This window comes from Aaosphaeria arxii (genome assembly GCF_010015735.1).
Source record: "Aaosphaeria arxii CBS 175.79 unplaced genomic scaffold BU24scaffold_1, whole genome shotgun sequence".
Taxonomy (NCBI): Eukaryota; Fungi; Ascomycota; class Dothideomycetes; order Pleosporales; genus Aaosphaeria; species Aaosphaeria arxii.
In genome coordinates this window covers 4,695,552-4,712,243 of record NW_022983474.1, presented here as the reverse complement: position 1 = coordinate 4,712,243, position 16,692 = coordinate 4,695,552, and the positions used below count along the sequence as shown (strand labels likewise).

At 52.4% G+C, this 16,692-nt stretch overlaps 3 protein-coding genes across 3 annotated transcripts; all 3 read left to right on the top strand.

Annotated features, from left to right (window-relative positions):
* The first annotated feature begins 5,718 nt into the window (after positions 1 to 5,718).
* On the top strand, positions 5,719 to 8,912 carry BU24DRAFT_363101 (small nucleolar ribonucleo protein-like protein complex subunit). The gene is made up of 2 exons (XM_033524199.1): positions 5,719 to 6,911; positions 6,961 to 8,912. Exons 1-2 carry the CDS (start codon positions 5,873 to 5,875, stop codon positions 8,706 to 8,708), a joined length of 2,787 nt encoding a protein of 928 aa, XP_033390410.1. The 5' UTR covers positions 5,719 to 5,872; the 3' UTR covers positions 8,709 to 8,912.
* Positions 8,913 to 11,187: 2,275 nt separating this feature from the next.
* BU24DRAFT_417715 (uncharacterized protein) lies at positions 11,188 to 12,307 on the top strand. The gene has a single exon (XM_033526792.1). The coding sequence runs from the start codon at positions 11,308 to 11,310 to the stop codon at positions 12,016 to 12,018; it is 711 nt and encodes a 236-aa protein (XP_033390409.1). The 5' UTR covers positions 11,188 to 11,307; the 3' UTR covers positions 12,019 to 12,307.
* A 713-nt stretch (positions 12,308 to 13,020) lies between these two features.
* BU24DRAFT_36851 (uncharacterized protein) lies at positions 13,021 to 14,794 on the top strand. Its single transcript, XM_033524373.1, has 2 exons — positions 13,021 to 14,085; positions 14,137 to 14,794. The coding sequence occupies exons 1-2, from the start codon at positions 13,194 to 13,196 to the stop codon at positions 14,577 to 14,579; spliced, it is 1,335 nt and encodes a 444-aa protein (XP_033390408.1). The 5' UTR covers positions 13,021 to 13,193; the 3' UTR covers positions 14,580 to 14,794.
* The last annotated feature ends 1,898 nt before the right edge of the window (positions 14,795 to 16,692 follow it).

The following is a 16,692-nucleotide window of genomic DNA, read 5'->3' as shown; positions in this document are numbered from 1 at the left end:
GGCATGAATCTAACCTAGGACGGGATGGGTGCATCTGAGCGCGCAAAGCAAAGAGAGAGGACATCCACAATTGAGGGAAGGGAAGGGAAGGGAAGGGAAGGTGAACAGGGGCAGGGGTGGTGAAGGCCTCCTCTCTCTTCACCTTCACCTCCAATCTGCCCAGTGAGTGGTGAATGGTGAGTGGTGCAACAACACCATCCAAGCTGCCAGGTCTTCCCTAGCAGGTATTCCCAGTCTCTATTCCTGGTCATTTCACGGGCGGGCGGACAGGCGACCGCCTATTGTACAGGCAAAGCAAACAGGCGAAGGACTGGCGAAGGATCATCCTAGCCAATCGAAGCCTCCTCCTTTGGCCGGCTTCATCTGATCCTAGGTATGCCGTCTATAGAGTATAGACTACAGGTCACTCTACGCAGACACACAGACACACACTACCCGTACTCGTACCTGCTTAACTGCGTCTCATCATTGCTTTTCAGATTGCCTTTCAACACGCCAGATACACGCTCATACGCGTTGCAAAACCAAACCTAAACCCACTACCGCTCCACTAGGTACCTACCAGTAGGTAACTAATCCGGCTATCCAACTAACATGTATTAACGCAACCAACCAATCGACCGATTACCTATCCGACTCTAACACTACTGACACTTCTAGGTAGTCTACACTCTAACGATCTGAATATGTAGTTAATTGTTCCAATGGGTTGGTCTACTGCACTGAAATGTACGGCAAATGGTACGATATGGCTGAATCTATCGAGTACCATTGCTCAGTAACAGACTATGTACCGCAACTGCGGCCATCACCTCTACAACCACCGCCGAAGAAATCCGATGAGATCGTTTCCCAATTCCATCGTTCAAAACGTCATCATAATCATTTCTCCACTCCTGGGCAAGATCCCAAATCGTACCGTTCGTTGCAACTAAGAGTGGCTACAGCGCAGCACAACACAACACAACACCAACCTCAACTACAACTACAACGACCCCCACTGCGTCCTCCCGTTTGTCTGTCGTTGTATCGTCACTGCGGCTGCCGTGCCCATCATGAAGCCGCCCAACATCCCGCCCTGGCGCACCCTTCCACAAACATGCTCGCACAAATGGTCCTCCTCGCGGGATGATTGTGGAATCCATGATATTCAGGAAGATGCTCGCTCTCCTCCTCTGTACGCCATATGGGACAGTAGTGGTGAGGACACAGCAGGTACAGTAGCCTGTAGGGTGGTTGAACCCGCCATGGCATGGCTGCCATGACATGGGTTTGGTTGGGGGGTGGGCAAAAAAAGAAGCTTAGCGGCCGTGTCCTTCCATGTCGCCAGCGCGAATCAATCCATCAGCTCCGGTCAGCCTGAAGCCAACACATGCAATGCACTCTGCAGCTACACAAGGGCCGACATATGTTACCAACCTATGATTTTCATTATTGTCACCCTTTCAACAGGAAACAATCTTGCTTTCGAGCAGATGCCAAGCCGATTCATCCAGCCCATTCTGCTCATTCTGATCACCCAGCCCGCCCTGCCTATCCAGCTATCGAGCCATCAAGCCATCCATTTTGAACCCAATCATCTATCCAACTCGTCAACTCGTCTATACCAAACTAATCCATCCATACTTTCTCTTTTTCCTTTATTCTGCCATCCATCAGGGCATTGTCCGCCACTGCTCCGGCTCTCCTCGCCCCCAGTCCCCCTCCAATTCTGTGTGCAGCTATTGCTCGGGTTCCCCCTGGCATGACCTTCCCGCGCCAAGCTGCTCGTAATAGGGAGCAAACACGCTCCTGAATATCGTCATGGTGCGAAATTGACCGTAACTGGTTGGTAGACGCGTGCGGTCCTCTACTAAACAGTATAACCGTTGCTCTCCTTTTAGCTGCCCGGGCTAAGATGTCCAAAACGCTCACTAGATACACCATTCATTCCAAAAGGTATTCGCAAGGCCGTAGGCACGAGTAGAGTCGCATGTTCCAATGTCATTCCCCTTGGCCTGGATGCATTGTTCATTGTGGCCGTCCGTTGTGGGTGTCGTTGGCTCTCCTTGCAGCCACTTCGTTTTTGCTTTGTCGCACTCTGGCACAGTTCCACGGTCGATGGGTCAAAACTCACGTTCACGCTGCATGGTGCTCTACTCCGTACAGGAGACTGATTGCATTGTGCTTGGGCCCATCACGCTACATCGTTACCAGATTTGCTCGACCGGAGTAATACAGAGCGACGCCCTTGCAGAACACCATGGATTCTTTCTCGCAAATCAAACCGCCCGATTCAAACATATTGTATCACTCCATACCATCTTCTACTCATCGATCCTCCACCACTTGGGAGGCAGTATCAATTCAATGTTGGTTCCCATGGAATGGCTAATTGCTTTTCCATCCTTCTACCTCCTGTCCTGCCTTACCTGCACGCTCAGACACACTATGATTTCAATATCGACGATTGTGGCCGACCGGTGGTCCCACGCAATCTTGACTAGCCTCCACAAAACGCGTCCCTATTCCAATTTCGAAATCTCGAAATGGCTGTATGGCCTGGGATCGCGTGGCGACCTCCGTCGGTTTGGGGTCGCCCCGTCGTATTTTCCAGAAATCAATTCACCGTGCCCTTGCTGGAAAGCTCTCTCCATTTGCGGGGCTGGCGTCAAAACCATTCAGGCGCGGAAAGCCTATTTTGAGACCTGGTTCGCATGCAGAGGACAATACCAATGCTTCTCCTTAGGGTGTTGAATTGAAGGAGGGATCATCTCCGCGCAGCACCGCATCGTACATACCGTGACAGGTCGCTGCAACAGGTGTTTCTCTGGTACAGCGGCCAGCCGCCTTTCTTAGGCATATTGAACTGGCCTGGCTTGATTTCACTTGTCACAGATTTCCTAACTCGTACCGTGGTCAGTCTGCAAGCCGAGACTGTCCTACCAAGGTCTCAGTCTTGACTCTTTGACTCTTGGACAAAGTACGGAGGACATGACGCAGTCTTTGGTGGAATGCTAGATGCCGTGGCCTTTTTGATCTTCATGCATATCCAACGTATGAGAGGGGCTCAGCATTGGCCTCAGCTGCCAACTACTGCATCGCCATCCGCCAACCTTACGCAACAATGAGCGGGCAGTGGCATCTGAAGTCGCGCGCGCCGATTGCCTACTTATTTTCTTTTCGAACAATAACCAATCTTGAGCGGAAGCAGAAGGTGGACAGCTGCCGCAAATCTCGGTGAGGACGGGGGGCGCAGGTTATTGCGATTCGTCCATCGGTGATTACTACTCGTCTACTGGTCGCGAGCATCTCCCCGTCCAAGGAAATGCGGCTGGCTGGCTACCTGGTTGCGTTGGCGAGCTTCTAGCGCCACCCAGGATCTCTCCTCTTTCACGCCTTCGCGTATGTCGCAGCCTCAATCTATCAACTCCTGCATGCCAATTCCCTGTTTACCAAACGAACTTGTCTATCATCGATTCATCGACTCATCACTAATACCGCTGCACCTTATGAGGGGCCACTAGCGTACGGGGCTACGCCGTAAGAACCGACGACCGGCTCTTCGTACCCAGCCACTAATTATTTACAGCATATTCCCCATTAAAGTCGTGTGTCAGTAGTGCTGATGCTATAACATGCCACGCTCTCACGTCGCGAACGCGTCGCTATTCTCCTCCAACTCAACCCTATTATTGATGCTGTGTCGTTTCTTTTCTTCGCTTCTCCGCCACGCGCGATCAGACTATTCTTGTGCCAGCGCCGGGTTGGGTTCCAACGCAAAGGATCACTACTCATGTGCTGCGGTGGGTCCGGAAGCTGCATGCCCTTACTTCCTGTGATTGACCTTCGTATCAGCTGGGACATTTGCGAAGCATAATTGAGGGACGTTTACGCAAGTAATTGCAACACTGCTCAGGTTGACTTCGCACAGCATATTGACATGTGCAGCTTACACCGGCGATCTGTACCGCTGTGCTCCCTCCAGTGCATCTGTTGAACGGGAACAGCGTCTGGCCACTTCCATTTCCACTTCCACCCTTCCTGTCGCTTACGGCCCGCAGCGTTACCTCGTCACAGCGATGCACACAGCCGGTGAAGCAGGCAAATCGCCTACAATATTGTCATGATCGCATCTCCCTTTGAAGCAGACCCCCACTAACAAAAGATGCTGTAATACTCCACTCCTGACGGCAACCCAAAAAACCCCTTCGTGCATTAGTGCCGGTGCATCTCTCCGACGTCTCGTTGCAAAGGGAAGACAGAAGAGAAGAAGAAAATTATTTCTTCAGCGCCGTTGCCCGTTTCCTGGGAGATGGTATGCAACCGGAGGAATTTTTCACCCTCTCTTTGCAAACTGTGGAACTATGCGGGCCGGTGCGCGCGTTTGTACCCACAGTATAGGAAACCCACGGACGCGTTGTCAGGGAAGTTCACGATGACTGACATACAGCGCCGGCGAGTTATCATCGTTGAATCTTTGCTGACAACCCCGTCCCGCGTCCGTCCAGCCTTCTTCCGCCAGCCCGCTTCATCGTCATAACTACGAACTACTACAGCGTCGAACGCGGTCGTGTGGTCGGTGATCACGTCCCACAGACTACGATCTATCTCCGTTTGCTTCGGCCTCGAAAAATTTCTTTCCTGCGGCCTGCCGAAATGAATGTTTCATGGGCCCACACCGTATATTTTGATCAGGATTCGAGATGGCCAAAACGGCTCGTACTCCATGAAGCGTCATACCAGCCTTCTCAACAGAACTCATGCTGTAGCCCTTGCCTGCTGCTTGATGGGCTTGTATCGCCTGGTGGTTCCATTGGCACTTACTGCCTGGACAACCACAATCTGTTGCCCGATGGCTTTGCCAGGTAAGATCTGTAGGCATTTACTGAATTGTGCTCGTCTCGATCGCTCCCTCGAACACCATCTTGGGCCTAGACATCGTCCAACCGGTGGAGTTGCGCGAATTCATGGGTAAAGCTATTTGTAGAATTCCCCCGGGGTAAGGCCCGTCAAATCGAGAGTAGAACAGAGCATCAGTGGTAGGCATGTGCTCATAGAGCTTGGAGGGGGACGTGACTTCCGTTTCCAAACAACACAGGTAATTGAGGTAAGCACGATGGTAGCCCAACTTCAACCGCTGCTGCATGTAGCAAAATTGAATGCCTTTTCATGAGTCCCTCGAAGTGAGCCTAATGTCGCCGCATCATCGCATATCTCACTTGATAGGGATGTTAGCATGTCCAAAGATTCACCTCGCTTGCATGCTTGCACAAAGCCATGATCAGCCTGATCCAACCCCTCCTTCCTATTCAACTACATCATGACCACTGAAATCATCCCCGCACAGCATCTACAACCACTAACTCCCCGATCAAGAGGCATATTTCTAGACACTTGACGATAGCAAGCATTCCATGCGCGATTCACACGGAATCTGACATCTCCTCCCTCCCCCTTGAGGATTCGACAATTGACGTGTATGGAACTCAATGTAGCCTGGAACATGTCTAGATCAAACCTTTCCCCAGTGTCTCGCATCTTTGTATCCCAAATGACTCAGGGAGGTGACGTGAATCTGGATTTGAGACAATTCGTCGAGATCTGGTGGTGGTACAAGTCGTGGAGTCGTTCTTCGGATCGCATCATAGTTGTTCCGTGCTCTTGGCATTTTCTCTGGGGCGGTCGGCGTTTGCAAAGCGCCGACATTTTTTTCGAAAAGAAACCTCATTGCTGGGACGCAAGTTTCTTCGTGTATGATAACCCCATAGTAACGGGGAGATTTCTGTTCGCCATTCGTTATATTTCGCAGAAGAATCTGCGCGCGCAGGGGGACAGGCTATCTTTCCTCCTCTCCTTTTCTTGATTTGAGTTCTTTTGTTTGGTTGCGACCATGGATATACATCGTGCTCGATTCGTTCCTTACCCGCCTTCCGCAATCAATGCGCTTGCATTCTCGCATGCCACGCCGGACGACGAGACCAAGGACCCCTCGACCCTCAGACTCGCAGTGGGACGCGCGAATGGAAACATTGAGATCTGGAATCCCACCAGCGGCAGTTGGCTGCAGGAGCGAGTGTTTTACGGCGGCAAGGATCGAAGTGTGGAGGGATTGGTGTGGACACAAGACCGAGACGAGAAGGACGGAAATGGCGAGGTGATCCCCGGGAGGCTGCGACTTTTCAGTATTGGATACTCGAGTAGCATTACCGAGTGGGACCTCTCGACGGGTCTGCCCGCCAGGCATTCGGACGGTAGCCACAGCGAGGTGTGGTGTTTCGCAGCGCAGCCAAAGATCAATGGTGCCGCGCGGAAAGAGCTTCGAGCCGGCGAGGATGACCGACAGGATCTGGTAGCGGGCTGCGCGGACGGCACGCTGGTTCTCCTCTCGACTGCGGACAACGACTTGAGGTTTCAGCGATTCCTCTCGCGATCCTCGAAGAAGAAGGCTCGTGTTTTGAGCGTCGCATACAAGGACCGCAACACTGTCCTAGCGGGATTCGCGGACAGTGCCGTCAGGGTTTTCGATACGAGGAATGGCAACGTGCTGAGGAACATCTCGTTTGGAAGTGGTCCTTTGGGCGGCCCGAAAGAGATTCTGGTTTGGAAGGTCAAGTGCCTTCCTAACGGCGATTTTGTTTCGGGTGACTCTACGGGCGAGATCCGCATATTCAGTGGCAAGAACTACAGTCAATTGCAACGGATAGCGGGCCACGAGGCCGATGTTTTGGATCTTGCTGTTTCGCAAGATGGCAGCATGATTCTCAGTGGTGGCATGGACCGCCGAACCTGCTTCTACTCATGCGCCGCAAAGAAGAAGTCCCAACGTGCGGAGAACTGGCGGAAGGTGTCCCACAAGAGATATCACGATCATGATGTCAAGGCGATGGCAACTTATGAAGGCAACAATATAAGCGTCGTCGTGTCTGGAGGTAATTCACCATGCTACAATTCGTTTATCGTGGTACTAACGTCTTCTAGGAATCGATACACAGCCAGTCGTACTCCCCCTGCGCCAATTTGGCAAGGAGCTCAGTCGAGCGCTGCCATCTCTACCACGAACTCCCGCGCTTGTCAGTGCCCCAGCATCACGCCTCATGGTCAGTTGGTGGAATAGTGAGATCCGCATTTGGAGGGTCAAGTCGCAGTCAGAGACATCAGAAAGGCCAAAGGTCGTGGCACGCCTGGCTCTTCAAGGAGACGAAAACATCACGTCGGTGTCTATCACAGAGAATGGATCACTTCTAGCGGTAGCTACGTCGAGCGAAGTCAAGATTTTCCAGCTCACGCCAATAAGCCCGGGAGCTGGGCCGTCACTGCGAATCAAGAAGCTGGAGGTCCCGTTTACAATTGGCGGAAGGCGAGTGCAGTTCACCGCTGATGGAAAATGGCTCGCCATCATCACTATCTCCAACGACGTAAGAGTAGCCCGCATCGTGGACGCCACGGAGGAGGAGTGTCCGCGCGTCCTCGACCAACTACTGCACCTAGCCCGCCTGCCACGAAGCGACTTGCAGCAAAACGCCCTTAATGGCACATGGGGCTCTTACGACCGCACAATAACTCAAGTCGAGTTCTCCAGCGATGGCAACATCCTTGCTGTTGCAGATCTGGCCGGGTACATCGACACATGGGTCATTGAAGGCTTTGAAGACTCGACCGCTCCCGAAGTCGACATCGACCGAGCGTCGAAATCTTCAGCAGGTGACGATGAGTCAGACGAGGATGATGAGGTCGAAACGGAGCAAGTGACGATGTTTGGCCAGAGGTGGATTCGCAACCCGTCAGGACACGCAATCCCCCGACTCGATGCCATGCCCCTCCTGCTCTCCTTCCAACCCGCCCAAGAAGGCAACGGCCCAGAGCCCAACGGCAATCCTGCAGTACACCCCACCCGACACAACCCTCACCCGCACTCTCGCGTCATCCCTAGCACGGAACAGCACCTTCTCGTGGTGTCTGCCAAGCACCAGCTGTACGATTTCGAAGTCCTGGCGGGCCGACTGTCGGATTGGTCAAGGAGAAACCCATTGTCGAGCTATCCGAGCCAATTCCGCTCGACGACAGACGACCCCGCGAAGGGCTGCCTGTGGGACGTGACGGACGAGAACCGCCGGATCTGGATCTACGGCGAGAAATGGCTGTTCATGTTCGATCTGTCTCGAGACTTCCCATTCGACAAGCAGCAGCAACAACAGCAACTAGAGTCGGACGAAGCCAGCACATCAACGAAGAAGCGAAAGCGCGAGGGGGGAGCAGACGAGCCCTTCCGCAAGAAGAACAGCAGCGGAGCCGGCGACGCGGTGCCCGAGCGCGAGGCCTCGATATCCAAGGTGCGCAGGTTCATCAACGGCGGGCAGGCCGACCAGGGAGGCGACAACTGGACCGACGTCCTGCACACGCGTTCGACCACGGCCGCCGCGAGGTCAGATGACGAGGCGGCGGAAGACGCACAAGATGACCTCGTCACGCTGAGGAGGCAGCAGCAGAATCAGACCGACGAGGCGACGTCGCAGGAACTCGTCCTCGTCGACGACAGTGGCAACAACAAGAGCAGAGCGGCATCAGAGCCATGGTGGCACACGTTCAAGTACAGACCCATGCTCGGCATCGTCCCGATGTCCTCCGGTGCTTCGTCCACTCGCGCCAATCCCCTCGAGGTCGTCATCGTGGAGAGGCCGTCGTGGGATCTGGATCTCCCGCCTCGATTCACGGGTGCTTTGGAATGAGAAGAGAGATAGACATCTAGAAAGAGAAAAAAGGTTGGGTTGGGGTGTGGGATTGTTCATGTATATCCATGTATGTATGTAGAGGTGGTAGATATCAAGCAAGAAAGAGGCATAATCATGGCGCCGTCTTAAGCGTTTGTTGTCGTTTTCACCCGAGTAGAAGAAAATGCGAGTTCCCATTCATCGATATTGAAAAAGCGTTTCGGAGAAAACCTTATTGTATTGGTTCGAACTTTGTCTATCTGTACCTATCAAGATGGCTCTGTCCACACTCGTTTCAACACTTTGATGGATGCTCTTGCGTTGATATGTGACATTACTAAACGGCGACTCGGCCCATCTTCACCGCTTCATATGCTTGATAGTGGATGATAGTAGTCAGTCACATGGCACGCAAATACATCCGTTGATATGCTCCACGCCTGTCCACGTATGCACCTTACGTATTCACAAACCCCAGGCAAGCAAGTCAGGCATCAATACTCCGCACGCATCACTCAACTGCAAAAAAGCCGACATGAAATTCCGACAATCACGTTTACGTGCTTACGCTTTATGAGAGGCATCGCGAAGATCTGGAGAAGTGGTGGATGTTTTGGAACTTGATTGGTGCATGATTGGCCGAATGGGAGTGAGTATGAATGGAGATCCTGGCTGTGTTAGTAATGAGAGTGAATAGTAAGGTAGAGTGGTGGTGGTGTATGCGTATGTTGCATACGTATGTATGTATGTACGTTGGTTTTTTTTTTTCATCAGCACGTGGGATCAATAGGATCGACGACGAAGACGTTGACGACGTTGACGACGTTGACGACGAGAGAGGCAAAGGAAGAAGCTCGATCCAATCTCGGATATAGTCGGAATACAGCGTATCTCATCTCGGAACAAAGCAGCAGGATGGAGAACAAGCGTGCTTGCGTAAGGTGGACTCGTAGATACAAGTACGCTTGCTCCATGGTACGAGTACTCCGTACATATGGAAATGCAAGATACAGTTGAGGGCGGGAGGGTTGGCATAAGCTTAGCCTAGCCTAGGCTCTTCATCGACGGGTCGGGGCTATCGGTACTGGACTGGTGGTAAGGTTTTTGGGCATCGGAACGAGTCGTCAGACCGATTGTTCACTGCCTGGGAGGATGGTATGGGATGGTAGAGCTCGCGAAGATACTTTGGTTGTTGGGATTACGACGATTTCAACGTGGTCGGGAGTCCGCAAGCGGAACGGGGCGGATTTGAAGAGAGGGACCAAACAGGGCGGGTTGCGTTGTTCTACCTAGGTACGCACGCATTGAAAGGGATTTTTTGCGGAGATGGAAGGGCGAAGGCGAAGTTCGGATCTTACGTTGCGCAATCGATGGATGGATGGTCGGTGGTGGATGTGGTGGTGTAAGGTGGTGAGCGATGGTGGCGCGGGAAGTAAGAAAGAGAGTGGAAGGAGAAACGATGATCAACGGCGTGCGGACGAGGAGGGGCGGTGCTTATGCACTTGTTCACTTTTCCTTACTCCTTTGCCTTTCGAATTGCATACCTAATTGGATTCAGGTGAGAGATCATAGCTTTTTACGGGTTGTTCGTTGTCGATGATGGGGAGGGGTTCGAATGTTGAATTGTTTCACATCGAGGAGTTGATTGACGATAATCAGTGGGCATGTGGTTGAATGATGGACCAATCAGAGGGGAGGATACTTGGGTGCACGGGGTCTCAATGGGTAAGCGCTGCGTGGCCGTGGGCCGTGGTCTGTAGTACGGGGCTACTTTGGACTTGTACGAGGGAGCGCCACAGGCACAGATCGTCGCGTGTTACGAACCCCCGGCTCTTCAAGTAACTAACTACGCTGTGTAAGTTAACTGCTGTAGGTAAGGTAAGGGTAAGGCATTCTGAAGGCGAGAGAGAAGGAGACGCAGCGCCTTTCCCCGATGCTGGACTCGAACTCGATGTCGGTCTACGTGCACGTTCATGAATTTCGACAGGCTTGCGTTGCGACTCCAGGCCTACAGAACTCCGGAATGATGGGATGGTAACGGTTGTTCAGTAATGCTCCAGTCGGAGTGTCGCCATCAAAGCCATCAGCACAGAAAAGCAAAAATTGACAGCTGCACGTACGTACGTAGGTACCCATCCCCCTGGATTCTAGATGGCGGTATCTACTGTGAGTGTGCGACCACGAACATTTACCTACGAATACACAGTACGACATGAGTACAAATCTGCCACCGTGGCGTGGTGTATGGAACGGTACACAATACACAATACACAGAACAGACTTCAGAGTCAAAGAGGCGATGGTCTGGTCTCGTCTTGTTCCATGGACCATGGCGTGTATAACGATCGTCCGGGTCTTGGCCCGACCGGCTTGGTGGAGCTTACGACTCCTAGACGGCTTCCGGCTAGACTGCGACAGCCATTGCGTGTCCGCTTCAACGACTTTCCATGGGCGACGCGGCCTAAATGAGGTTGAATTGATGAGCGAGAAAGCGCGCGTGGTGTGCGGTGCGTGTAACTGCGAATGTAGAATTTGATTATGTTTTTTGTTTCCTCTGAACTATGGGACGCTGTAACTGTATACCACAAAGACACAGGATGGTATAGGACAGAGGTGGATGGGGTATTCGCGGTTAACCGGTACGCAGCAAGATACCTTGAAACGCGGATGGCCCAGGCAAGCCCTGTCGTCGTTCACGCTGTCTGTTGTACACGAGTGCTGTTGGCATGTTGCGTGCTGCGTATTGTATGCTCAACCACCAGTAGAACTACGAATACCGGTATCATTAAGTACCAGGGGAGGTTCACAATCAATCCACTTGGAACGACCAATATTTGAGAACCCCGGACCTGGTCTTAGTTCTTTTGCCTGTATCGTTCCCGCCAGATCTCTTCAATCATTTTGGGTGTCCCACATTCAATTGCATGCCCTCCCAGAGTCCCAAGCCAATACACTGCGACACGGTAAGAAGAGCAATCTGGGACAGGTAGACAGAAGTGGAGCACCCAGAAACGAGCATCTGCCGGCCAAGGGCCAACGAGGAAGCATCCATGAAGTGAAGGAGAACAATACTGGAACAGCAAATGGCGGATGGGCTTCCCTCCTCGGTAGCGCGGCGCAGATGAAGAGATTATCGCCAGCTCGACGGGGTAGTCTACTTCCTACGCTCAAAGACGAACACTCTGCAGCTTCGACAGCAGGGGTACATGATTCCGAAAAGGGGTGGGGACATATGGAGGGACGGGTAGACAGAAACCAGCATACAAAGACACCCCACGATAGCCGGCAAAGGGTTCAGAGATTACACGCAATCACCATCATTCATTGATTGATTGATTAATTGTATTGCAGTAGTGAGAGGAAAGTCTGGGACGCATACACGCTTAGACGCGTCTACAGATGTTGAATGAGATTACGGTGGCTCCCGTAGACGGTTACCAAGCAGAACCGTACAATAGAATATTCCGTAGTGGATTGATCATTCGGCAAAGAGCGCGTGAAGAATATTGTAATAGAGTAATACTCCGTAGATTCAGTAGAGTAACTAAGTTGACGAATGCATGCCTACTGAAGTGACTGAAGCGACTTGAAGCGACTGAGTGTGAGTGATCTACTCGTACTTTGGTTAGTTGAATAATGACAACGCGTTTCTTTGGGAGGAGATGTACTTGTATGGTACTGGATTCTGATTAGGGATAGAGCAAGGGTAGGCGAGCCAATCAGGTGGGAGATGCTTGCGTATGCTCTCGCAATTGTCCGCGCGGCCACTCTCAGACTCTTCTTTTGCCCCCATCATCTTCGGAGTACACACGCAATACAATTACTCTGTACTCGTAGGTACATCCTTACGCAAACGCATACGCTGTTTGGTACTTTGGTACTCGTAGGTACTTTGCATGTACTCGTATGCCTACCACATGCAGTAGCAGGAGTACGTAGCAATAGGCCTACCACACACCCAACCCAACGCCCTAATACTAGGTACTTACTTACCCACACACACACACACACCCCCCCCCCCCAGTCCAACCCAGTCCACCCATCCCATTTGACTCCCCCCCGCCCTCCTGCCACTACCGTTGCTCTCTACCACCACCGAATCTCTTCCTCTCTCGACACTCCCACTCCTCTTCCACCTCCACCTCCTCCCCAATAACTCGAAATCCTTGACGACGACGATATCAACACCATATCTCGCTCGTCTGAGAGTTATCCTCATCTATTCTTGCGCGCTCTAATTCGACATTGCGCCCTCCCACTCATACCCGTAGTTGCCATCTTCGGTTGTCACTGCTGCGCCTGCAGTCGCTGCATCATCGGAGGCTGTGCAAGGTGCAAAACCCATCGACTATACGGTTACCTGCACGCCCACACCCGCGCACGCTTCCTCCCATCTTCCTCCGTACGACCTTCACCACCACTCTCCTCTCTAAATACCTGTCGAACCGTCGACTCTCACACAATACTCACTGCCATCGCGACGGTTGACCACAAAATTCCAAGATGGATCGTTCGCACGCCGGCCAGCAGCGGGCGGACGCTGCGACGGTCGACACCGACCAGCTGGCACACGAAATGACAGAACGCTTCCGACAGGTTCTCAGCACCCGACGAATGAACGAACTCACCTCCCGCGCTGTACAATCACGACCAGCATCGCCAGCACCTCGAGACTTCGGCACACCTCAACCCCCAACTGCACAGCATGCTCCCCCATCCTACTCTTCACTCCGAAACATTCCCCTGGAACCACAGGCACCGCAGGACGCCCGCTCGATGCGATTCAAGAACATGCTCCATTCGCTTTCCAACATGCCCATCCGGTGGGAAAATCCCGGTCTGCTCGATGAAGCCCTGCGAGTCGTGCCATTGGAACAGATCTACAACGAGGCCGAGGAAGAATCACAGATCCTGCAGGCCGAAGCCGAAAGCCTGGGTGCCGGAAAGAAGGCTGCTTGGGGATATCAAGACTGCGTCGTCCGAGCTCTGATGCGATGGTTCAAGCGATCGTTTTTCTCCTGGGTGAACAACCCTCCTTGTGCGCGCTGCTACTCCCCAACCATCGGCGTCGGCATGGCTGCTCCTCTTCCCGATGAGCAGGCGCGCGGTGCAAACCAGGTCGAACTCTACAAGTGCTCGCTCGAACAGTGCGGAGCCTTCGAGCGATACCCCCGATACAACGACGCCTTCGTCCTCCTCCAGACTCGACGGGGTCGCTGTGGCGAATGGGCGAACTGCTTCAGCATGCTCTGTCGCGCTGTCGGATCGCGAGTTCGCTGGGTCTGGAACAGCGAGGACCACGTCTGGACGGAGGTCTACTCCGTTCACCGCAAGCGCTGGGTGCACGTTGACGTCTGCGAGGAAAGCTGGGACAAGCCCATGCTCTACACCAAAGGTAGATACCACTATCTATTTTACTTAGGAACGACATTCTAACTACTCTTAGGTTGGGGGAAGAAGCTCGCCTATTGCATCGCGTTTTCCGTCGACGGTGCCATGGATGTCACTCGCCGCTACGTGCGCGACCCAGCAAAGCACGGCTTGGAACGCAACAGGACGCCAGAGGCCGTGCTCCTCTACATCATGAACGAGATTCGCGCCATGCGACGAACCAACATGTCCAAGCAGGACAAGTTCCGCCTCCAGGGCGAGGACATGCGCGAGGATAAAGAACTCTGCGGCTACTTCATCTCTTCCATTGCCCACGAGATGAGCAAGCTCAGCGCAGACGACATCGTCGCCGGACGAGTTGCCCGAAGGCCCGACCCGGATGCACAGAAGGCATTGGAGGGCCGTACCAGCGGCAACTCGCAATGGATCCGGTCCCGCGGCGAAGGAGGCCAGAACACCCCAGGACAACAAGATCCTCGTAATCAACACCCACGATGAACGCATCACATATGCAAATCGACTCTGTTCATAGTCCATTCTTTCCGGTCGATCCGATACGTATCGGCCCCCACCATTCGAGGCAGACGAGCTTCGGCTCGCAATGATCATTGCAGCTCCGCACTCATACCCATCACATATTCTCATCGCGATGGAGCCGGATGGTACTCACCAAACCCGCGACATTTGCGCTTGTAATCATAGCATCAGGACCTTTGCGTCCCTCGGCGATACCTTGCGACGGCGTTTTGGGCGCATCCTTACAGACATAAGCGGTTAAGAAATAATGTCTACGAACCCATCCAGGGCCAACATTTTCCTTTCACAGTTGTTCATACCACCAGCATTGCGGCGAAGGGAGCTCTGAACTCCCGGGCGGATCAGTGGGGCGGCGGAGACTTTGAATCTCTATCTCTTTTATTGTTTCGCATGTTACCGCTGGATCGCAGCGCTGTTTATACCACTCGCATACGGGCCGGAGACTTACACATCTCATTTGTCATATCTTCTTTCGTTTCTTTACTTTCACGAGCCAGCATTTCTACGGGAATGAGTCTAGGGAAATCTAGGGTCAGAAGAGTGTGCGGTCATTATGCACGACGTGGAACGGCTATTTCACGCTTGCAGAGCTCTTCTTCATTTTTCTCCTCTTTCGAGCAAAGATGTTCTCAAAGAGGAGACAGGTTTTTTTTTCTTGCATTTTCTGCTGTTCATGTCATTACTGCATTAGTATCTTTTTTTTTCAAATCAGGCCCGTGCCAGGAGAGCCAGAGCCGAATAGAGACGAGTCGAGACTCGAGAAGGAAGAGGAAACGGAGGGCGGTGACGAGGACGCGCGTCCCGACGGGACGACGAAGAGAAGAAGAATAAGAAGAATCACAACGACGACAGCGCATAGGACCCCGCACAAGAAGCGGAGTTTCTACAAAGAAACCAAAAACAATATGTTCCACTATTCCAAAAATCTTTGACCTCGTGAACATGTTCTCGCATCGTGATGTGATGTAGTATCGTGACAATTTCCTGTATGCTCGTGTCCCCAGCAGAGGCCCCAATGCACCTCACCACAAGCAAGCAAATTCACCACGAACCCCACACATACCACCAACTCAACCCAAGACAAAGAAAGAAAAATTGAAGAATCGAAAATTTGACTTCCCATATCCCACCCCCCCACCATCAAAGCAGCGGGGTAACTACACACGTACATACACAGCAACTAACCACCGTGCGCTGAGACGTCTTCCGCGTCCTTCGAGTCTTCAAGTACGAACGCCCCCTCTTTCTTCTCTTCTAGAATGGCCGCAGTCGGCGGTAATGAGGCGTTCGGATTGTGATTGGTTGTGGATATCTATCAAGTACGCGTACTTAATCATGATCACTTCGGGGGAGTTAGGTCGTCGTGAGTTGTTGTGCACATCATAGTCATACACGAAGTAGCTTCATTCAATTCAATTCACCATCAACCCCGATATTGTCACAACCCGTGAACTCTACAATCTCTTTTAGCATTATCGTTCGTCCATCCGAATGTACTCGTTGTCTTTGTACAGACCCTCTAGACACAAATTCAATCCAATGCACTCCGTCTTCTGAAGTCATGTCTTCACTGACTGACTGGATCGGCGTTCCGTCGAGCTAATTGGCCAGCCCGATTGGGGCATGCGTGTGTGTGTTTCCCGCGCCACGAGTGTACTGTGTACGTACGTACGGTAATGACCATTTTCCCACGTGGATGGATGGCTAGAGTCTAGGGTTCGATGTAGGTACCCAGTGTGTGTATGTGTGTGTGCCCGGGTAGGTTTGTGGCACGGAAGTGTACAAGACAAGGCAGATGATTACGGGTAGTGGCGGCGGTGGTGGGACAGGTTGTATGTAGGTACGTATCAGAGAGGACTTGAGATGCGGTTTTGTGCCATATTTTCTTCTGCTGTCTGTCTTACGCTGTAGAGGTGTTCGTCGTTGTTGCTTTTATTTCTCGGTGCGGTGGGTTTGGATGGGCTGGTTTGTTATATGTATATGGTTTGTGAGTCGTGTAGGGCAGTTACGCAGTGATTCGTTCAACTTCTGTCTTTCTCTTCTATGGAGTACAGAGTTTGCATGGTATTCTATT

Bases quoted from the DNA above. Each gene is read 5' to 3' on its own strand.
- BU24DRAFT_417715 (XM_033526792.1), top strand. From the start codon at position 11,308: ATGGGGTATTCGCGGTTAACCGGTACGCAGCAAGATACCTTGAAACGC.
- BU24DRAFT_36851 (XM_033524373.1), top strand. From the start codon at position 13,194: ATGGATCGTTCGCACGCCGGCCAGCAGCGGGCGGACGCTGCGACGGTC. The intron at 14,086-14,136 runs GTAGATACCACT...AACTACTCTTAG, and splicing joins GCCCATGCTCTACACCAAAG to GTTGGGGGAAGAAGCTCGCC.
- BU24DRAFT_363101 (XM_033524199.1), top strand. From the start codon at position 5,873: ATGGATATACATCGTGCTCGATTCGTTCCTTACCCGCCTTCCGCAATC. The intron at 6,912-6,960 runs GTAATTCACCAT...AACGTCTTCTAG, and splicing joins AAGCGTCGTCGTGTCTGGAG to GAATCGATACACAGCCAGTC.